The following is a 20,278-nucleotide window of genomic DNA, read 5'->3' as shown; positions in this document are numbered from 1 at the left end:
AACCCTATCATAAGTCAGGGACTACCTGTATTTGTTTGAGTGGGCAACTATAATGAGAAATGTGTAATATAAAGTATATGCTGTGTATTCTGTTTTAATTTATTTATGTCTCATATAAATGTATTCTGTATAAGTTGGGTAGCTCATAAAATGATCATGCTTAATATTGAGAGTTCAGAGATCTTTAAAAAAATTTTTTTTGTGGGAGAATATTACCATTCTTCCTACTTCGGGAGGGGAGGAGTGAGAAGGAATACTATTAGAAGGGCTCTCTGTCATCTCCTCTGTTCTCCAGGTACCAGCACAGCCATCCATATCCATGCTGTCTCTAGATTCTTCTGCTCTGTTGGTAGGATTAACCAATCCTGCAGCCTCAAAATGTGGTCTTACACCATGGTTCATCCAATTCTGGCCCTGTGATCTGTTTTTCTATGGCACTGAACTAAGAATGTTTTCTACATTTTCTAAAGTGCTATTCAACAAAAAAGAAGAAGAAGAATATACAGCAGAGACATTGTGTGGCCTACAAAGACTAACATATGTACTGTCTGGCTTTTTACAGGAAAAGTTTGTTTATGCCTCTGTTACAGCATATCTGGTACTGTGGATACAAAATAGACAACGGTTCTGCCCTCATGCAGTTTGCAATCAGGGGTTTCTTAGGGAATTGATTGTGTACCCCCTTTATAGTTTGTAGACTCTACAGGGATTTGGATGTGTCTGATATGAGTCCTCCAATTTTTCATGAGTGTTTTCCCTATCTTTTCCTTTATGTTTACCCCTTTATTTAAAAGTGATAGCTTTGTGTATCCATCAGCATTGCTGTGTAACAAATCATCCCAACATTCAGTGGCTTAAAACAACAACTATTCATTATTTCTCATGAGTCAGAGGGTCAGCTGGGGTCAGTTGATTTAATCTGGACTCATCTGGGAGTGGCTCTAGGCTGTGTATTTCTCATCCTCCTCTTGGGATCAGCTTTAAGAGAGCAAGTTGAAATATGCAAGGCCTCTTGAAGAATAGCTTGGAGCTTGTATACTGACACGTCCAACTCATTCTCTTAGCCAAAGCAAATCACATGACCAGGCACAGAGAGGTGGGAAGTATGCTCCACCCTCAATGGGAAGGTACTGGAAAGTTACATGGCAAAGGGAGTGAAAATTGTGGGCTAGTAATGCGGTCTATCACAGTTGGTTCAGTGCCAGTATATACTCCGCAATCTCCATAGAGAGCTGGGTTACGACTCAAATATTTTAACTCATACTGCTATGGTAGACATCAAAGATTTGGATAGTGAGTAATCATTACACAGAAATCAATTCTATATGGTTACCAGGAGCACCATAAAAAGAAAAAAAACCTGTTGCTATCGAGTTGATTCTGACTCATAGTGACTCTCTAGGACACAGCAGAACTGCCCCATAGGGTTTCCAAGGAATGGCTTGTCGACTTGAACTGCCGACCTTTTGGTTAGCAACCACACTGTTAACCACTGCACCACCAGGGCTTCTCCAGGAGCACAAGTACCCTAAATTCTTTCAATTTAGCTTGTAGGTATCGAGTGCCTACTTTGTGCTTAACACCAGATTAAGCTATGGAGTTTTAGGAACTTTAGGCTTACAGTGAAAATAATGAACAAATACTTAGAAGATGGTGTGATAATTCCAGTAGTAGTTTTTGGTTTTTTTTTAAATTTTCTTTTTATGTTAGGTGAAAGTTTACAGAAAAATAGTTTCTCATTAAACAGTACACGTATTGTTTTATGACATTGGTTCACAACCCCACAACATGTCAACATTCTCCCTTCTTGACCTTGGAGGGCCTTTTTTTTTTTTTTTTGGTGAAAATAAACATAGCCAAAGATACACCATTTCAAAAATTTATGTGTGTGCCAATTCAGTGACATCGATTACATTCTTCCAGTTGCGGTGCTATTCTCACTTTACATGAAGGTTTACAGAACAAAATAGTTTCTCATTAAACAGTACACGTATTGTTTTATGACATTGGTTCACAACCCCACAACATGTCAACATTCTCTCTTCTTGACCTTGGAGAACCTTTTTTTTTTTTTTTTTTGGTGAAAATAAACATAGCCAAAGATACACCATTTCAAAAATTTATGTGTGTGCCAATTCAGTGACATCGATTACATTCTTCCAGTTGCGGTGCTATTCTCACTTTACATGAAGGTTTACAGAACAAAATAGTTTCTCATTAAATAGTTAGTATACATGTTGCCTTATGACAATGGTTAACAACCCCACTACATGTCAACAGTGCCCTTACTCAACCTTGGTTCCCTATCACCAGCTTTCCTGTCCCCTCCTGCCTTGTAGTCCTTGTCCCTGGACTGCTGTGCCTCATTAGTCCCATTTTGTTTTATGGGGCTATCCAATCCCCAGCTGAATGGTGAACCTCGAGAGTGACTTTACCACTGAGCTAAAAGGGTATCGGGGGGGCCATATTCTCGGGGTTTCTCCAGTCTCTGTCAGGCCAGTAAATCTGGTCTTCTTTTGTGTGTTAGAATTGTGTTCTCCATCCTTCTCCAGCTCTGTCCAGAACCCTGTGTTGTGAGCCTGGTCAGAGCAGTCGGTGGTGGTAGCTGCCAGCAGTACAGGTTTTCACGGGGTATAAAGATAGCAACTGAAGAGAAGGGTGATCAGCTCCGCCTCATGAGAAGACAGAACTTTGTGGAGAAGGAGAGATTCAGGTTAAATCTTGAAGGATGGAAAAGTCAGCATTATTCAGGTCGAGAAGTACTATTTGTGGGAAATACGGCAACCTAATTCTTAGAAATTGAGAATAACTGGAATCTCTCGTTTGCCTAGATAATAGAGAAGTCTCTAAGTCGGTGAATAACTTTGTATGTACCTGCTTCTCGCGTTGTTTATTGCCGTAGTTCCCAAACTTCGACACGCCGCAGAATCACCCTTAGGACTTGGTTAAAACACAGATGGCTGGGCCCTAACCCCAGATTTTCCCACTCAGTAGATCTGGGACAAGCCCAGAGAATTTCCATGTCTAACAAGTTTCCAGGTGATGTTGATGGTGCTGTGCAGGGAGCCCACTTTGGGAACCATTGATTTATTGACTGTTTCCTGTGGGTCTGGCACTCTGCAAGGAAATCAACCTGTCCACAAACAGTTCGTGGTCGGGTGGCGGAGACACGAGTAAACGTATTATGATAGTACAGCGTGGTGGACACTGGGACGCAGGGAAGTACCCGCTGCTGTGAGAACAACTCAAAGGAACATCCAACTTGGAAGGAGGCCAGCGGCTGCAGGTGTGCGTAAGACCCAGAGAAAACCTGCCTAGGGTTTGAATCCTGAGCTGAGTTTTTAAAACAATGCAAAAATCAGAAGCTAGTAACAAATAGAAAAATGACCTTGAATCATGCTTTACATGATTAGTAAATAGGTATGTTTCTTGTGTGTGATTCTATTTTTTCACAAAAAAAACTACTAGAAATTTTACATGTCAGAATGCAGGCAAAACTAGACAAGAGCAGGACCAATCCGAGCTGCTGAGAGGAATAGTTGGTCAGGCAGCTTGGGAAGGGAGGTGCCGAGCCCAGAGGTGGACGGGATCAGCTATTCATATTCATTGCAATTGTAGGCTAGCATGAGACTATGAGAGACCAAGTGAGGTCCTTGCCTCAGAGCAGCATTGAAGGCGAATGCAGTGGAAGTGAACCCTGGACCTGGGCAGGGTTGTAAGCAGCTCTCCTTGGGGCATGGGAAGCTGGGTGAGGGGGCTGGGCAGGAACTGATGAGACATACCCCTGAAGCAGGCAGCTGCTTTGTCAGTATGCGGAGTTATATGCCCAGCCAATGGAAGAGTGTGAATATGACGAGCAGCTGGGCTAGTTTAGAGAAGAATACAGAATTACACTCTTGAGGTTGTTCGTGTTGGCAGTAAACACATTTCTGCCCTTTTAATGAAGCAGTCCTGACTATGTGGTCATCTCAACCTAAAGAGGGGTAACGGTTTGTGGGAATCCTAGCTGTCTCTCCACGAAATATTTTTTAATCCAAAGCATATCCTTAAAAAGCATATAATATGCAGACCTTTTCATTTAGAATAATTACTACCCCCCCAAGATAGAGCTGAAGTCAAGCAGAAATTATGAATAACGTGTTCAAACTTTACAAACACGTACTGCAATGTATTTTCACTGAGGATGAATTGTTAATGAATTATAGTCTTTTTAATTCTTTTTTTGTAATGTAATGTAATTAACAATGAAATCGTGTCACTTTTTTCTTAGAACACATCTGTGGATGGATATACTGAACCACTCATCCAGCCGACCAAATCAAGTAGCAGACAGAACATTCCCCGGTGTAGAAACTCCATCACTTCAGCGACAGATGATCAGCCTCACATTGGAAATTATCGTTTACAAAAAACAATAGGGAAAGGAAATTTTGCCAAAGTGAAATTGGCAAGACACGTTCTCACTGGTAGAGAGGTAAGCTTTCATGATGCCTTTTCATATTTCCTTGGGCCTCTCCAGAGTGTTATTAAAAAGTTTTCCTATAACTGATGTTGGGGAACAAGCCATAGCGGCAGTATGGTAAGCACTGAGCTGTCTGTGAGCAGAGCATTAGGAGATAGAGTTATGTTGTGGTGTGAAGGTTGATTTAGGAGAGGGTTGTGTTGGCATCCCTGGTGAATCGGGTTGCTATGGACGAGCCTTCCCCAGCCTTCTGTCTTTCATTTTATGGTTTCTGGTCAACGTTTCTGATTGCCATTGCCACCCAACCCCCAGGAACAGGGTTGGGATAAGTTTTTCTTATTAATCGCAGTTTAAGGTAAATTCGGTGTAAATGTACAGAAGGTCACCCACTAATTTATAACCGTTTAGAGAGCACATTGAATAAGTGTTGTTATGCAGGTGTTTTTCTTAGGTAATAGGATAATTGGATTTCTAAAATCCTATGTGTTTTAAATTGTTTATATAGTAAAAAATTTTATATTTGCACATACGTGTAGTGCATATTTATGTCTCTATATTGGGTTCAAAGGCTTTATTTTAAAGTTTTAACATCTAACATTCTGCATTCCGTAATGTTTACTGGATCTGATTAGAACATTGTAAAAAAACACCTCAATCATAAAATGCTTTTTGTTTTCACTTTGCTCTATACCTAATAGTATTGTCATTTCCTGTTGAATTAGCCCGTTCTGTCCGTTCTAACTCTGGAGCTGTTGTGACACAGGCTACAGTAGGCAGAGACCTAGAGGCCGTTCCGGTCCATTTTGTTACTCTGCTATAAGTAAGCTTGGGTATCTGAGCGCTCCATCTGGGTAACCATTTTATTCATAGAATGCTTATCTTACTTCAGACTTCTAAGTCTCCCACCCCTTAGATGATTGTTGCTTATCAAGATTGTAAGTAAAATATTAAGATTCAGGATGAGTTTTACTTTAAAAGGGGACACTTGGAAGAGATAACAAAGCCTTAGTTTTATTGATTCAGGATCAGATAGGATAAAGACCTGCATCAGTAGAATATATTCTAAGGCTGCAAAATTATCAGAACTTTACCATTTACTGATGTGAGCACCAAATGTAGCTAAATTGCATCTAGTTAGGAATGAAACAAGAGATACTTTCTTCCTAAGTGTTTATTCATTAAAATATGTATCCTCCAGTATAATTTAATGATTCTCTTTTTTAGGTCGCTGTGAAGATAATAGACAAAACTCAGCTAAATCCTACCAGTCTACAAAAGGTATTTAATTATTTTAATAGTAAGTAATTAGAATGCAAGTTCCTGTAAACTCAGTTAAGTGATGTTCTGTAAACTCAGTTATCCTAAATTTCCTCTTAGGTCCAGCACTGCATTTCGTAAGTTATATGAAGAAAAGACATACAATATAAAACATGTTTATGATTTATCAAGTAGTTGTTTGAAAAATATTTGCTACTCTAATGCAGCATATGAGAATTACGTGTCTCTTTTAATTCAGTGGAATAAAACTTTGTACCTAGCGTCTTGGAGTATTCAGAATTCTGCTTAGTTAAAAGTCTAATTAAGAGTTAATAATGCCCATAGGTGCGTTTCCTTTTATTGTTTCATTCCTTCTTCTTCCTAAGAACTCACCTTTCAGCTAACAGTTAGAAGACACAGTATTGCTTCCGAGCTGGAAAGTGTGCACCAGCAGGGAGAGAAAAGGAAGCAGTCAGGATAGGGATTGCCCTGGTAAACCGGAGTTGTTTGTTGTTGCTTCAAAACTTGCATGCAGCCTTCTCAAATACACATTTTAGTAGTTCAGAGTTGAAGCAAACGTATTAACGTTGATGCCAAATATGCTTAATTTGTATATAGTGGGAAAATATACATTTTTTTAAAACAATATAATGGTATCATAGTCACATTAAATACAACCTAAATAACTTTGAATTTCTAAAAGAGAGAGAATGTTATCATAAGATATGTTTAGTATGGTGTGTTTAGCTACACCTGCTTTGATTCTAACATTAGATTAAAAAATTGAATTTGTAATATCAGGTCTTCCCACTTTGCTCAGTGCTGCTTACTCAGTTTATTTTGTACATCTTTACTTAGGGGTCTGTCTTCATATTTAACTGAGATTGCTTTTTGGTTTGACAACCAGTATAACTTTTCACAGCACTGGTATTTCTTACCAGTGAGACCATGCATGGAGTTTGCTGGCCTCTTCTCTTTCTGAGTGTGTGAAATAGCACAGTGTATAAGTCTCCTCTGGGAGGAAGTCTCTCCTAGTGCCTGTCTTCCAGCTAACCATGATGCATTTGTGTAAGTTACAAAAAGGCACCCTCCCTCCACAGATGAATCACCTTAGATGCTGTTTTTTTGCAGACTGGAGCCATAATAGGGGCAGATTCTGGGCCCTCCCACTGGGAACCTTTTTAAAATCCACGAACTGTACCCAGTGGCCCTATCCATGACTCACCTGACTTTTCCACTTTTCTTTGATTAAGTTGTGGATTAAATTGAATGGTTTCAAGTGGCATTTAGAACTACTGTTGTGCTAGCTGGGATACACAGTAACGTGACCCCACTCTTTTTTTCCCATGGGGCCCAGAGAGAGCTGTATAACCACATGTGAACATGGCACTGAATGTTGCTTTATTTATCTGAATAACTAAAATATGTAGTTGTTGTTAGTGACATATAATTTCTGTAATAAATTCTGCTAATCTTGGTGATAAAATGAAGTGTTGCTCTTCCAACCATATGAAAAATGATGGCGATTTTGTTTTCTTTAATCTGTGAAAATAAAAGGAAAGGAAAAATTAAAATTCACTAAACATAACCAGTACCCTGTATATATGATTTGTTTTTTTACATCATTCGCATCTGTGTTCATAAATTTGCTTTCTGTTAAAAGTTTTGGGGGGAAAAAACAAGAGATAAAGGTTCGATTAGTTCTCATGCATTATAGAACATTCAGCATTCGGCTGTACCCATTAACTGCCAGAAGCAGCTCCCAGTCAGTCATACCTGAAAAATAAATAGTGGAATGACCAGTGATCCATTTGTTTTTCTTAGCATTGGTAGTCAAGTCTTCTATGTAAAAAATAGCAAAATATGTTCTCCACGTCTTAGGAATGCTAATTAATAGGCAGAGAATGATAACAAAGTGATAGGAAATAAGGTGTTCATTTTAATCCCCTAAGGTGTGTAGAATCTTACCTACAGAAATGTTAAGGTTAAATCTTGTTCTGGATTTGTATCTGAATTTAAGCTGATCCCACTACTTTTTCCTCCTCTGCGTGTAATATATTTATAGGAAATATTTCTTTCCTTTGATGACATCAGTGTGATAGATAAGATTTATGAGATATCCCAATTATTCAGAATTTCCAAAATATAAAGTCCTTAAAATTAATTTGGTCTTTGGGCTTCCTTAAGCGTCTTTGGCTTTGACATTGCTTATATAATATGTTTATATTATTTGTATTACGTATTTTGAATTAATGGAATCCAGTGTAATGAGCTTTTTTAGTTTAAAAACGTTTGAGGTAGATGCCATGTATACTTCTTCCTCTGCAAAGCATGAGTCGCACCTGATATGTTAGTGTGTTTTGGAGTATGGCCTGTGAACCATACTAATGATTCTTGGGAGTCTGTCAGGCAGCCTAGGAGTGTTAGAAGGAAAGCAAAACAATGAAGCAATCTTGTGCACAGTTCACAAATTTGAAATGTAAGCTTAGTTACGATTTTCTTCGAAATTCCACAGTGTTTTGAAGGTTGGACACAATGGTTTATGCACAGATGACAAAGTTTGTGCTAGTCTGTCTCAGCTCCTAGTCACCAGGGTGCAATTTATCTCTGGTAACATTTTTATGTTTTTTGTGTATTGTTTGTTAATTTGCATTTCCTATCGCTTTACTTTGTTGTATTATATTCCCAGTTCACAAATATGTCCCACTGGTTCAGAAGTGATTTCTTGAATAGTAAAACCTGTTAATGAAAATAGAAACAAGACTGCTATAACTCAGAATAACGTTTTAAACATTGTTAAACAAAAGAGGACTGTTAAAGTTATATAAGTGTGAGTCTTTGGTATGACAGCGATTTTGCACAAGGAGGGAAAGTGTGAGAAATTTCAGTAATGGACATCTGAAAAGTAGACTTTACTGAACGAATTATTCATTTTCTGCTAGAGTCTAGTATATTATGGGCTATATAAAGTGTCAAACGGTGGTGAGAAACCATTTAAACTTTTCTGAGTTTTCACATAAAGCCTAGAAACCTCTCTGGTTAAGTTTTCCAGAACGTGCGTTCAGTAGTCTTTGTCACGTTGGTGAGTTTGGTAACTAAAGGTAGAGAAAGGAGGACAGAACCATGGGAGCGGTATTCACAATAAAATGTCTTTTAGCAATTTACCAATTATGCAGTTACTGATGAGCATTTTGATCAAGGAGAGAACAGAAGAATCTCTTTGGTAATATTCCTTTAATAAATGGCTCTGTTGGGCATCTCCTGTTGGAATATTCACGTAATGCGTACTTTACATCCTGTTTCATTTTACAGTTGAGCCCACTCCATACCCTGCTCGCCTGGTTCTTTTCTAGTTCCTCTCAGTGAATGGCACTGTCCCCCAGGCATGCAAGCCAGAAACCTCAGAATCATCCTAGACGACTCCTGCCGCAGTCTCACTGTCTAATCCAACCTTGAGTCTTGCTGATTTTATTTCTTGCCTGTCTTGAGAATGTCTACTTTTCTCTTCTCCTTTGTGACCACTCTAGACAAAACTACTAATATCTCTCTCTTGGACTACCCCAGTAGCCTTCTAACCGGTCTTTCTGCGTCCACTTTGCATCCTTCTATATATTCACACGGAGCCCTGGTGGCACAGTGGTTAAGAGCTACGGTGAGCTACAGCTGCTAACCAAAAGGTCGGCAGTTCTAATCCACCAGCCGCTCCTTGGAAACCCAGTGGGGTAGCTCTAATCTGTTTTATGGGGTCTCTACGAGTTGGAATCAACTCAATGGCAATGGGTATTACAGGTGTATATTCACACACACATACACATACACTGTTTCAAAAGTCAAGGATGCAAAATAAACTCTGATTATGTCATGCTTGTTTAACCTTTTAGATGGTGTTCCGTTTTTTGGTAATCTAAAATTCAAATTCATTAACATATACCTTGTCTTCCACCTCATAGACTACCAACTCCCCTTAGGAGTTGTTTCTCCCCGCACCCCTCATCACCCAGTCTCCAGCTGCAGTGACTTTCTTTCATCTGCTCCTATTCATAGCTTCTAGCCTCCAGGCATTTTCAGCTTTACACCCCACCCTCTGCCTAGGCCTGTTGCCCCTCTTCACTTAATTCTTACTCATCCAGCAGTTTTCAGCCTTCGAGTCACTTCTTCAGGGAAACCTTTCCTGTTGTCTGGAACGATGTTAAATCCCCTACCCTCTACCCCCTTAAAAGCAGTCTTAACTGAGGATTATTCATAAATATGTGTGCTTTAATTTTTGTTAGTTTTGGCTTGGGTGGTAGTTTTGTTTGTTTTTGATACCTGATTTCTGCCTCTGCCCCTTAAAACGTCAATTCTGATTGCTTGGCTTTTATTGGCTGTAAAGCATACATTGTTTCCGACGTACATTCTCAAGAAACTTAAGATTTACTGAAATCGCTATGGAACATTTTTCTCTAGGGGAAAATGAAGGAGGCTAGTAATCTTAAAATCATCTGTGAATTTTAGATTAACCATCTGACTGTTTAAAAAGTCATATTCTCTTACTTATTTTAAGAGTCATATTTCCGTTTTTTCCTAGTTGGGCATCTGCGGTTTGTTGACATAGTAAACTAGTCTATTTTTAATTTCTGGATAGGGACTTCAAAATGTCTTTGCTGTTCGAAAAAATTACTTTTTCATAATTTTTATTATTGCACTAAAATGTTTCATTTTTTTTTTTAAGAAATGAAACATCACAGATAGAGTTGAAGCCACCCTCTGGCTTTCTTGGTCTCATGCTTGTCTTTTCCTACCTAGATGTAACTACTATCCTGAATTTATTATTCCTATTTATGGTTGGTTGTTTTGTCCTTTAACATTTTATCATGGTGAATCCGTATATAGAATACTATGTAGTATTTATTTTTAAATCTCCTGTTCTTCTGCCACTTGATTTTGTCATTTAACGCTGTCGTGTAGTTTTATTTATGTTATCTACATAATCTAGTTCTTTTTCTTTGCCACTGTTGTATTCCGTCGTATGAGTCTACCATAGTTTATCCATCTCCCATTAATAAATACACTAAATTTATCCATTCTGTTGATGGATATCTCGCTTGTTCCTGGTGGTGCTTTTTTGTTTGTTTGTTTTGTTGGAGCAAAGCACCAGAGACATTCACAAATCTGGGAGACACACACTTGCATCCAAGCAGAGTGGTGTGTTCCAAATGGTAAGAAGAGAGAGAGGTTTTTATTAGGTGAAACAAACAAAGGTCTCTGTGCACGGGAGTGTGAGGGGGTACATGGCAGAAGTTACAAGGGGTTTGTCAATCTACAGACTTTCTTAACATTAATCTCTACCCCCCTGGAACATATTTGCCCAAGACGTTCTTCTTAACATCAGCAAGTCTGTTTGTTAACATCCTGGGGAACGATTGCGTAGACTTTCTGCATGTTTGCCTCTCCATCTTACCTTAAGGTAACAAGCTGCCTACCTTTACACGTTTATAAAGAGTCAGCAGAAATGGAGCGAAGGTCTCAGCGAGTGAATGAAGTCTGATTTGAGGGAATCAGTAAATTTAGAACTAAGACTTGGTTGTTCGATGTTTACCTCATCTTGGTTGCAGAGTTATGAGACAATTGCAGGGCTTCATCGTTACTTAACATTGTCAATTCTATTTCCTAACTTCCTGAGATAATGTTGACTAAAACTATTCTCTCTAGGACAAGCTGCATAAACATTGACAAACATCTTTTAACAAACAGTTCCTAGCACAAAGTAAAATCTTGCTCCTTTGTGTTGCAGTTAAATTTTTACAAGAGGCTGAATTGTCTTTTCAGCAAAAGCAGAAGCTTGTAGTTCAGAATGCAGTTTGATTCAAAAATGGAATTTAATTAGATCTGGATTGGCCACCTTAGCTCATGCCAAGCATCCCAGTTTTAAGGTCCGCGTACACAGTTTGTTGTTTGTTTTGTATAATTTTTTTTTTTTTTTGCTTCTGCAGACAATGTTGCAATGATCATTATTGTGTATATCTTCGTGTGCACATGTATAGAGGGATATATCTTCCCCAAGTGGATTGTTGGGTTGAAGGTCATACACATCCCCAACTTTATTAGATAATGTCAAATTACTCTTCAAAGTGGTGGCACCGATTTATACTTCTGCGAACATTGTGTAAGATTTACTGTTGCCCCACGTTCTTTCCAGCACTTTATGTTATCAGATCTCTTAATCTGCGTCAACTTTATGGATGCAAAATTGTACCTAGTTTTGTTTATAATTTCCATGATTCCATCTTTTCAAATTTAATCTATTTGTATGTTTAATATCTTTCCTCTGGAATTATTTATCTCTTACAATTTATATATATTTGTGCCCAGAGTTGTTCAGTGCCTTTGGAGAGATTGAAGCAATATAAAATTGGTACCAGTTCACAAGAAATAAAGAATCTCACAATTTATCTGGGAAAACAAAACTTTGAAAAAGTAGGACAGCCTACCATTTAGAGGCTATTTCCTTCTGTAGTTTATAATGAATAATTGACTACAACTTGTCAAGTTTGGGAAATAATGCTGATATTTTTTTAAATTAGAAATTATATAATATATGTTCATTGAATTATATCTAGATCTCCTCTTCTACACTGCTATTTCATTGGAAGGAGTTTACCTAAGTTGTTATAACGCTACTGAAAATAATTTTAAAAATATTTCATGTCCCAATAAGATGTCTGAAAGCTAGAACAGGAGGAACATGATGATTTCAGAAATTAAAAAGCTGGAAGTTTATAATAAACCCTTCATGTTAATACGGTCAAATCATATATATGTTTTTGTTGTTGTGTGCCATCGAGAATTCTGACTCAGTGTGACCCTATGGGGTAGAGTAGAACTACCCCATTGGGTTTCCCAGGCTGTAATCTTTATGGAAGCAGGCTGCCACATCTTTCTTCCACAGAGTGGCTAAGGGGTTTGAATCGCTGACCTTTCAGTTAGCAGCCAAGCACTTAACCATTGCGCCACCAGGGCTCCTACATCATATATACAATCCCTCAACAAATGGCACATCTGAGAGAACCTAGACAAGGACCTAGCAGTCTCTTAGAACTGAGCGTCACCTGCAGGGTAAGGTAGTGTCCACGCTTCACATTAATAGGCCAGTAAACTGCTGTCAAATATGCGGATATAATTGTTTGCAGAGATTGCAGTGAAGATGAAGAGCCCTCACAAAACCCAAATCAAAGCGAAAGACTAAGAAGGCTGTGCTGAAGAACACAGGAAGATGTGCATGTCCTCCACCTTCTGCATGCCCAGTTTACTGACTCTGAAGGTGGCCTTGGAGAGCTCTCCCTGCAGCAACAGCCTTGACCGCAGCCGCCTTTATCAAGTTCCCACGGCCCCAGAACTGTCCTCTCTGAGCTTCAAGATTAAGCCAGTGGTGAAGAAGCCCTATGACACTGACGAGGCCAGGGGCAACACAGTGAACAGGTTTGGTGGAAAGAAGACGGCTTGCATTTGACAACCCCTGACTGTGATGCTTTGAGTGTAAATAGAATGAGACTGTCTAAAGTATATCCAGTTGGTTAGTTGTAAATATTACAGATTTTCCAACTATCAAAAAAGAGTGATAGGCAGAAGGGATGGAAGACACAGGAAGGAACAAGGAGTAGTAGAGAGGAAAGAAGGAAAATGCTCATAATTGAGGCAAATGTTGATGACATGACGCTAATGGATTTCACTAATCCTGACCTAATCCCTAGCCAGGAAGGACTGAATTGGAAAGTAAACATATCACTATAGACTTGAGGATTATTTACTCGTTTCAGTTATCTGGGACAAAGTCAAGAACCAAGAAGGAAACGATGACCTCTGAACAACTGGAGTGGTTTCCACAAAGTCCAAACAGTGAAGACCCTTTTAGTCATAGAAGGCCCGCCTCAAGCCTTCACTCAACACCTGTTTCTCTAATTCAGCACACAATTTTAACAACTCTGGCCTTAATTTCCAGCCCACAGCAAACCCATGACATTAAGTTCAAAGGGAATTAGTAACTTCAGAGCTCTCTTGCTGAATTTATGTTAGAAACATCGAGATGTCACAGCTTGAACATGAGAAAGAAAAAAATAGAACTAAAAATTAGGATCAGAAGCTCAAATAGTAATATGGAGCTATTTGATATACTTACAGACAGCTGTATTTTTCTTACTTGTACCTGGAGCATATGGCACGCACAGTAATTGACTTCTATAACAATAATGCTTCATCTCAGGGTAGACTCCTTACCATGGTCTGAATATAACCCTCCGCTCCTCCACTCAACCCTCCTTACCTTTCCTAAAGGAAGAGTAAGCTCTCCTAAGATGGATACCCTTTCCAGTAGGGGTCCACTCTGGGCTGTGTGTGGCTTGTTCTGTCTCCTCTCCCTGTTCCCTTTGACCCATGCAGCTGGTACAGGAAAACATGTAAGAGTTTTAGCGAGGGGTAGGGGGATGGAGAGGAAGAGACATCTTAGACCTTCACTGAGGTTACGTGCTACTGCTCAATTTGCTGTAATTCTCTAGATTTGGAGAGTTGGTGACCCAAATCCAGCTGATGGTTGGGTGTTTCTTTGGGAGGAAGGTTGATTAGTGGAGCAGGATTCTAGCATTTCATTATCCTTAGTCATAATACCACTTAACACATCCTAATCACTCCTGCCAACAGCACGTACTCTTGCTCCTTCCACAGCTGCCCCTCTTCAGCCATCACACACCCAACCCATACATGCTTTCTTGCTCTTGTTTATTGTGGGTTTTTCTCGCTCCTTGTCAAAATCTGCCGAAGGCGAGGAAACTAAGGATAGAACAATATATTCAAGACATCTTTGGAATGTAGGAATCCAATGGCTGTGTATTATTACTATTATAACTGGAATTAGAGAACTTCAGCCCTTCCTGTAGCCATTTCTCTGGCTTCATCTCCAGATGGAAGTGAAGTGGCCTTCTGTATTCAGGTATTATTTTTGTTAGGTGCCCTAATTTTTCCAAGATGGTTTTAATCCTATCCTCAGCTCAGCTCTGTTCTTGTTAGAACAGAGTACCTACACTCCAGGTACTGGTTGGGGACTATGATCGTGCCGCTCAAAAGCCCAGCTTAAAAAACAATCAAATAAGCAAAACAAAAACAGCATTTATGCAGGAATGGCCGGAGGATATGCAGCTAATCTATTCCTTTAGATCAGAGATTCTCAAACATGGCGCTGCCAGGAGACATCACTGTGTTTTACTTAGTTGTGCAGAGTATACTACACTCAGAGTATACTCTAGTTATGCTGATGCGCCCTAGCTGTTTGCTTCTCAGAGTGAGCTACCAAATTTGCCAATAATTTAATAAAAACTGTCTGGAGTAAATTCGTACTTGCCCTTATGACAGTGTTGTTCTCTTTAGCAATTCAGTGTGCTTTCTTGAGGCAGAAGAGGAAGAAGAGTTAGAATGAAGCAGCCAACCTGGCATGTTTGTGCTGCAGCTTAATGGGCCAGCCTTCTTGGTACACAGTAAATCCCTACGCCAGCTAAGAAGTAACATCCAAGCTTTTCTCTGGTGTAATCAGGAGCTCTTAATTGAAAAATGAAAGCGAGGAATTATTTTAAAAAGATACATATACTTCCCGCAATAAAAAATGATATAAACATTTAACATTTAAACTGAGCACAGAAAGGTACAACCATTGACCTGTCTTTTGATGTAGGGCTAAGGCGGTTTACAGAAATTTAGGTCTGCTGATTGAGATTCTGCTTTATCTTGCAGAAACCACACTCGTAAGCTCACAACGCATTTACTACCATTTCCATTTTTTTTGTTTGTTTTATTTTTTTTCCTTCTTTTCTCTTTTAAATTAATGGAGAGAGAATTTAAAGACTCCTAGGAGGTAATCTGAGAGCAAAACCTCAGATTTTATTTTAGTCTTTTATATTTATTTTGCCCACACCTAACTAGGCAGCAATTTCTTTAGCAGCTTTTCTGAAGTATTTCCAAAGTATTCAATTTACTTTTTTTTGTTAAATAACAAGCTTGTAATTCATTGGTTTATGTAAACTTTAATGTGGCAGACAGACTAACATGACCCCCCATGTTTCCCTCCTCCCAGTGTTCATACCCTTGTGTAATCCCTCCCCTTGAGTGTGAGCAGGACCTGTGTATGCCTTGCTTCTAACCAGCAGGTGGGGGTTTTACTACCCTGATTACATTACATTGTATAAAACTCTGTCTTGCCAGCAGATTTACTCCAGAGATTTTTCTTGCTGGCTTAAGAAGATAAACAGTCATGTTAGAGAAGCTCACTTGGCAAGGAGCTGAGGGCGGCCTCCGGCTGAGAGCCTACTGGAAGCCTAGTCTTAGCACTAGAGCTGCTTGGAAATAGATTCTTCCCCAGTTGATCCTGTAGATGTTAATGCAGCCTGAACAACACATTGACTGCAGCCTGGTGAGACCCTGTACATGGGACCAGCAAAGCCGTGCCCGGAACACTGACCCATTAAAACGGTGTGTTGCTTTAAGCTGCTAGGTTTGTGTAGTAGAAAACTAATACATTGCTGTCATGGATTGAATTGTGTCCCCCGAAAATATCTGTCAGCTTGGCTAGGTCATGATTCCCAGTATTGTATGATTGTCTCCCATTTTGTCATCTGATGTGATTTCCCCATATGTTGTAAATCCTGTCACTATGATGTAATGAGATGGATTAGTGGCAGTTACATTGATGAGATCTACAAGATTAGATAGCGTCTTGAGCCAACCTCTTTTGAGATATAAAAGAGAAGTGAGCAGAGAGACATGGGCACCTCATACCACGGAGAAAGAGGCTCCGGGAGCAGAGTGCATCCTTTGGACCTGGGGTTCCTGCACAGAGGAGCTCCTAGTCTAGGGGAAGATTGATGAGAAGGACCCTCCTCCAGAGCCAACAGAGAGAGAAAGCCTTCCCTGGAGCTGACACCCTGAATTTGGACTTCTAGCATACTAGACTGTGAGAGAATAAATTTCTGTTTGTTAAAGCCGTCCACTTGTGGTATTTCTGTTACAGCAGCGCTGGATAACCAAGACAGTTGCTTAAATAGATGTAACAAGTACGACTAGAGAACATGTTTGAGACCTAGATAACCTTTGGTAATTACCATACTGCTCAGCTGAGGGGAGATGGGGATGCAGGGAGGGCAGAGGGACTGTGGAGTGATAGTTAATCTAGCAAGTGGAAGCTAGTTACAAAGATTTCTACTGTCCTGTATTGCTTGTGGGTTTTGGTTTTATAGTTACTTCTGCCAGTCTAACAAATTAAATTGTAATAAGAAAACAGGAATAGATGAAGAAAGCAGAAGTAATTCATTTATATACAAGTGTAGGTGAGCAAAAAGGATTCCAGGACCTTTTTTTCTGTTAAAAGCACATAATGGTGACAATACAAATAAAACATATAAGAATGCTATTCACACTAATAACAAGCTCAGACACTTTAAACTCTATATAACGTAGCAAAACCAAAGTCAGGACCATTTGTTTTTATTCTCTATAATACATCTTCGGAGGTTCGGGGGAAAAACAATGTTAAAACAAATAAAGTTCCATATATTTTTACCTTAGTTGCAATTTTTTTCTTGTAAAATGATTTTTTTAATCTTTAAATGGCTAGTTTTATTAATCAAGCCTTAAGAAATGGTTTTACGAATTTCATGACAGTAATATTTGATTTGTTTTTCTGGCAGCAATTCTTTGGTTATATTAAAACCTAGGATCATCAGATTTGTGATTTTACAGTTATATGTGAATTTTATCTGCTAATGTGCCGTAACAAGGAAAAGAAAAAGGTTGGAAATTAGAAGTCTAGATCCTCTGAAAATCTAACGCAAGAGTCCTGCTCTCAGTGTCAACCCAGGTAGCCCCTGAGCAGTGATTACCTGCTGAGGTGCTCCCTCACTTCCTTTTTGAGGTTGAGGGAGGTGAAGGCCTTGGTCTGAGGGAGTGGTGTCAGGTGAGCAGAGGGAGGAGTCTCAGGTGGTGTCAGGAACCAACGTAAGGATCCTGAGCGAGTTCTGAGGAGGCTGTCCACCTTAGGACAGAGAAGACCCTACAGAGTCCTGGTCGGCCCTGGAACAGGTGGCATCCCCTCTGTCCTGGGATTGGTGGTCCCCTTAGTCCTCATTGCGAGTATTCGCCTGGACTCCTGGCACTACCTGGGCACATTTCGTTTGCTGACCTGAGTCCCCCCCCTCAGAGCAAGGCCATCGCCTCTCTGAGAGCAGCAAGGAGGAGGTGAGGGTATGCACCTTCTGGCCACTCTGTCCAGGGCCTCCCAGGCTGCCCGGGTAAGGACCTGGTCTCTCATGACAGACTGGACTCAACAGTAGATTGGTAGTCAAGGTGTTTAAGGAGCAGTCCATGCAGCACAGTCAGCTTGTATTGTTGAGCGTTGGGATGGCCTCCTAAACAATTGACTCAAAAAGACTGCCAGTGGTGCTTCATCTCCTCCTGGTTCACATACTTTAGTAAGGCAGTTTTATTAATGAACGCAGCGGTCCATCCAGGGGCCGGGTGTTCAGTTATGATAAGAGCCCAGTACCCAGCTAGTAGCTGCTTTTCAAAAAGGGTAGCTGTCTTGTTGTTTTTACCAGTTGCTGTCAAGTTAATTCCGACTCATGATGACCCCTGTGTGTCAGAGTAGCACTGTGCTCCATAGGATTTTCAATGGCCAATTTTTCAGAAGTAAATTGTCAGGCATTTTCTTTCAGAGTGTCTCTGGATAGACTTGAACCTCCAACCTTTTGGTTAGTAGCTGAGCTTGTTAATTGTTTACTCTACCCAGGGACTCCATACCAACCTTAGGCAGGTGGTTATCTGTAGGGTAGGAAGGGAAAAAGAAAGATGGGGTGAGCCTTTACTATGACTGTAATGATTTCTTAGCAATACTTTATTAAAATAAAAAACCTATAAAATAAACTCACTAATTTAAAAATTCATATTTTTTCTTAAAAATAAAGGAAAAAACCTAGTGTGAATGTGGCTGAATATTAACATCAGTTGTTTAATCCTCATGGTAAGATACAGAGGTGCTGTAATGATTTCTATACTTTTAAGCAAATCTGAACTATTTCATAATTCTAAGAAAAAGTGGGGAGAAGAACACTCATTACAGTCAAAGAGGGACGGCTGATGTAAAGGGCCTGAGTAGAGAAGGATCTTGTTGTTAGGTGCCGTCTACAACAGAACGAAACACTGCCTGGTCCTGCTCCATCCTCACAGTCGTTGCTATGCTTGAGCCCACTGTTGCAGCCACTGTGTCAATCCATATTGTTGAGGGTCTTCTTATTTTTTGCTGACCCTGCACTTTACCAAGCATGATGCCCTTCTCCAGGGACTGGTCCCTCCTGATAACATGTCCAAAGAATGGGAGATGAAGTCTTACCATCCTTGCTTCTAAGGAGCATTCTGGCTGCACTTCTTCTTAGACAGATTTGTTTGTTCTTTTGGCAGTCCCACAGTATATTCAATATTCTTCACCAACACTACAACTCCAAGACGTCAATTCTTCTTCAGTCTTCTTGTTCATTGTTTAGCTTTCACATGCATATGAGGTGATTGAAAACACCACGGCTTGGGTCAGGTGCACCTTACTCCTCAAAGTGACATCTTTGCTTTGTAACACTTTAAGGGATCTTTTGCAGCAGATTTGCCCAGTGCAATGCATCGTTTGATTTCTTGACTGCTGCTTCCATGGGCGTTGATTGTGGATCCAAGTAAAATGAAATCTTTGACAACTTCAGTCTTTTCTCCATTTATCATGATGTTGCTTATTGGTCCAGTTGTGAGGATTTTTGTTTTCTTTCAGTTGAGGTGTAATCTATCCTGAAGGATGTGGCCTTTGATCTTCATTAAGTGCTTTAAGTCCTCTACCCTTTCAGCAAGCAGGGTTGTGTCATCTGCATAACCCAGGTTGCTAATGAGTCTTCCTGAGATCCTGATGCCCTGTTCTTCTTCATATAGTCCAGCTTCTCAGATTGTTTGCTCAGCATACACTTTGAACAAGTAGGGAGGAAAGGATGCAACCCTGACACACACCTTTCTTGACTTTAAACCATGCAGTATCCCCTTGTTCTGTTTCAGCAACTGCCTCTTGGTCTATGTACAGGTTCTGCATGAGCACAGTTAAGTGCTCTGGAATTCCCATTCTTCATAAAGTTATCCGTAATTCGTTATGATCCACGTAGTCAGATGCCTTTGCATAGTTAATAAAGCACAGGTAAACATCTTTCTGGTATTCTCTGCTTTCAGCCAGGATCAGTCTGACATGAGCAGTGATATCCCTCGTTCATGTCCATTTCTGAACCTGGGTTGAATTTGTGGCTGTTCTCTGTTGATGTACTGCTGCAACCACTTTTGAATTTTCTTCAGCAAAATTTTACTTGTGTGTGATATTAATGATACTGTTTGATGATTTCCACATTCTGTTTGATCACCTTTCTTTGGAATAGGCACAAATACGGATCTCTTCCAGTTGGTTGGCCAGGTAGCTGTCTTCCAAATTTCTTGGCATAGACGAGTGAGCACTTCCAGTGCTGCATC

At 39.8% G+C, this 20,278-nt stretch overlaps 1 protein-coding gene across 5 annotated transcripts in view; it reads left to right on the top strand.

The window, feature by feature from the left end:
* MARK1 (microtubule affinity regulating kinase 1) overlaps nucleotides 1-20,278 on the top strand; it is a 141,162-nt gene that overhangs the window by 52,919 nt on the left and 67,965 nt on the right. For 4 of the 5 annotated variants that reach the window (XM_012555420.1, XM_004375922.1, XM_004375921.2 and 1 more), the window contains exons 2-3: nucleotides 4,271-4,474; nucleotides 5,687-5,740. In XM_012555420.1, coding sequence (XP_012410874.1) covers nucleotides 4,271-4,474; nucleotides 5,687-5,740 — 258 coding nt within the window. Of the gene's footprint in view, nucleotides 1-4,018; nucleotides 4,475-5,686; nucleotides 5,741-20,278 lie in introns of those variants that run through there. The other variant, XM_012555421.2, reaches the window with a different exon arrangement.

This window comes from Trichechus manatus, unplaced genomic scaffold (genome assembly GCF_000243295.1).
Source record: "Trichechus manatus latirostris isolate Lorelei unplaced genomic scaffold, TriManLat1.0 scaffold00039, whole genome shotgun sequence".
Classification (NCBI taxonomy): Eukaryota; Metazoa; Chordata; class Mammalia; order Sirenia; family Trichechidae; genus Trichechus; species Trichechus manatus.
This window is presented reverse-complemented; position numbering and strand designations above follow the sequence as displayed.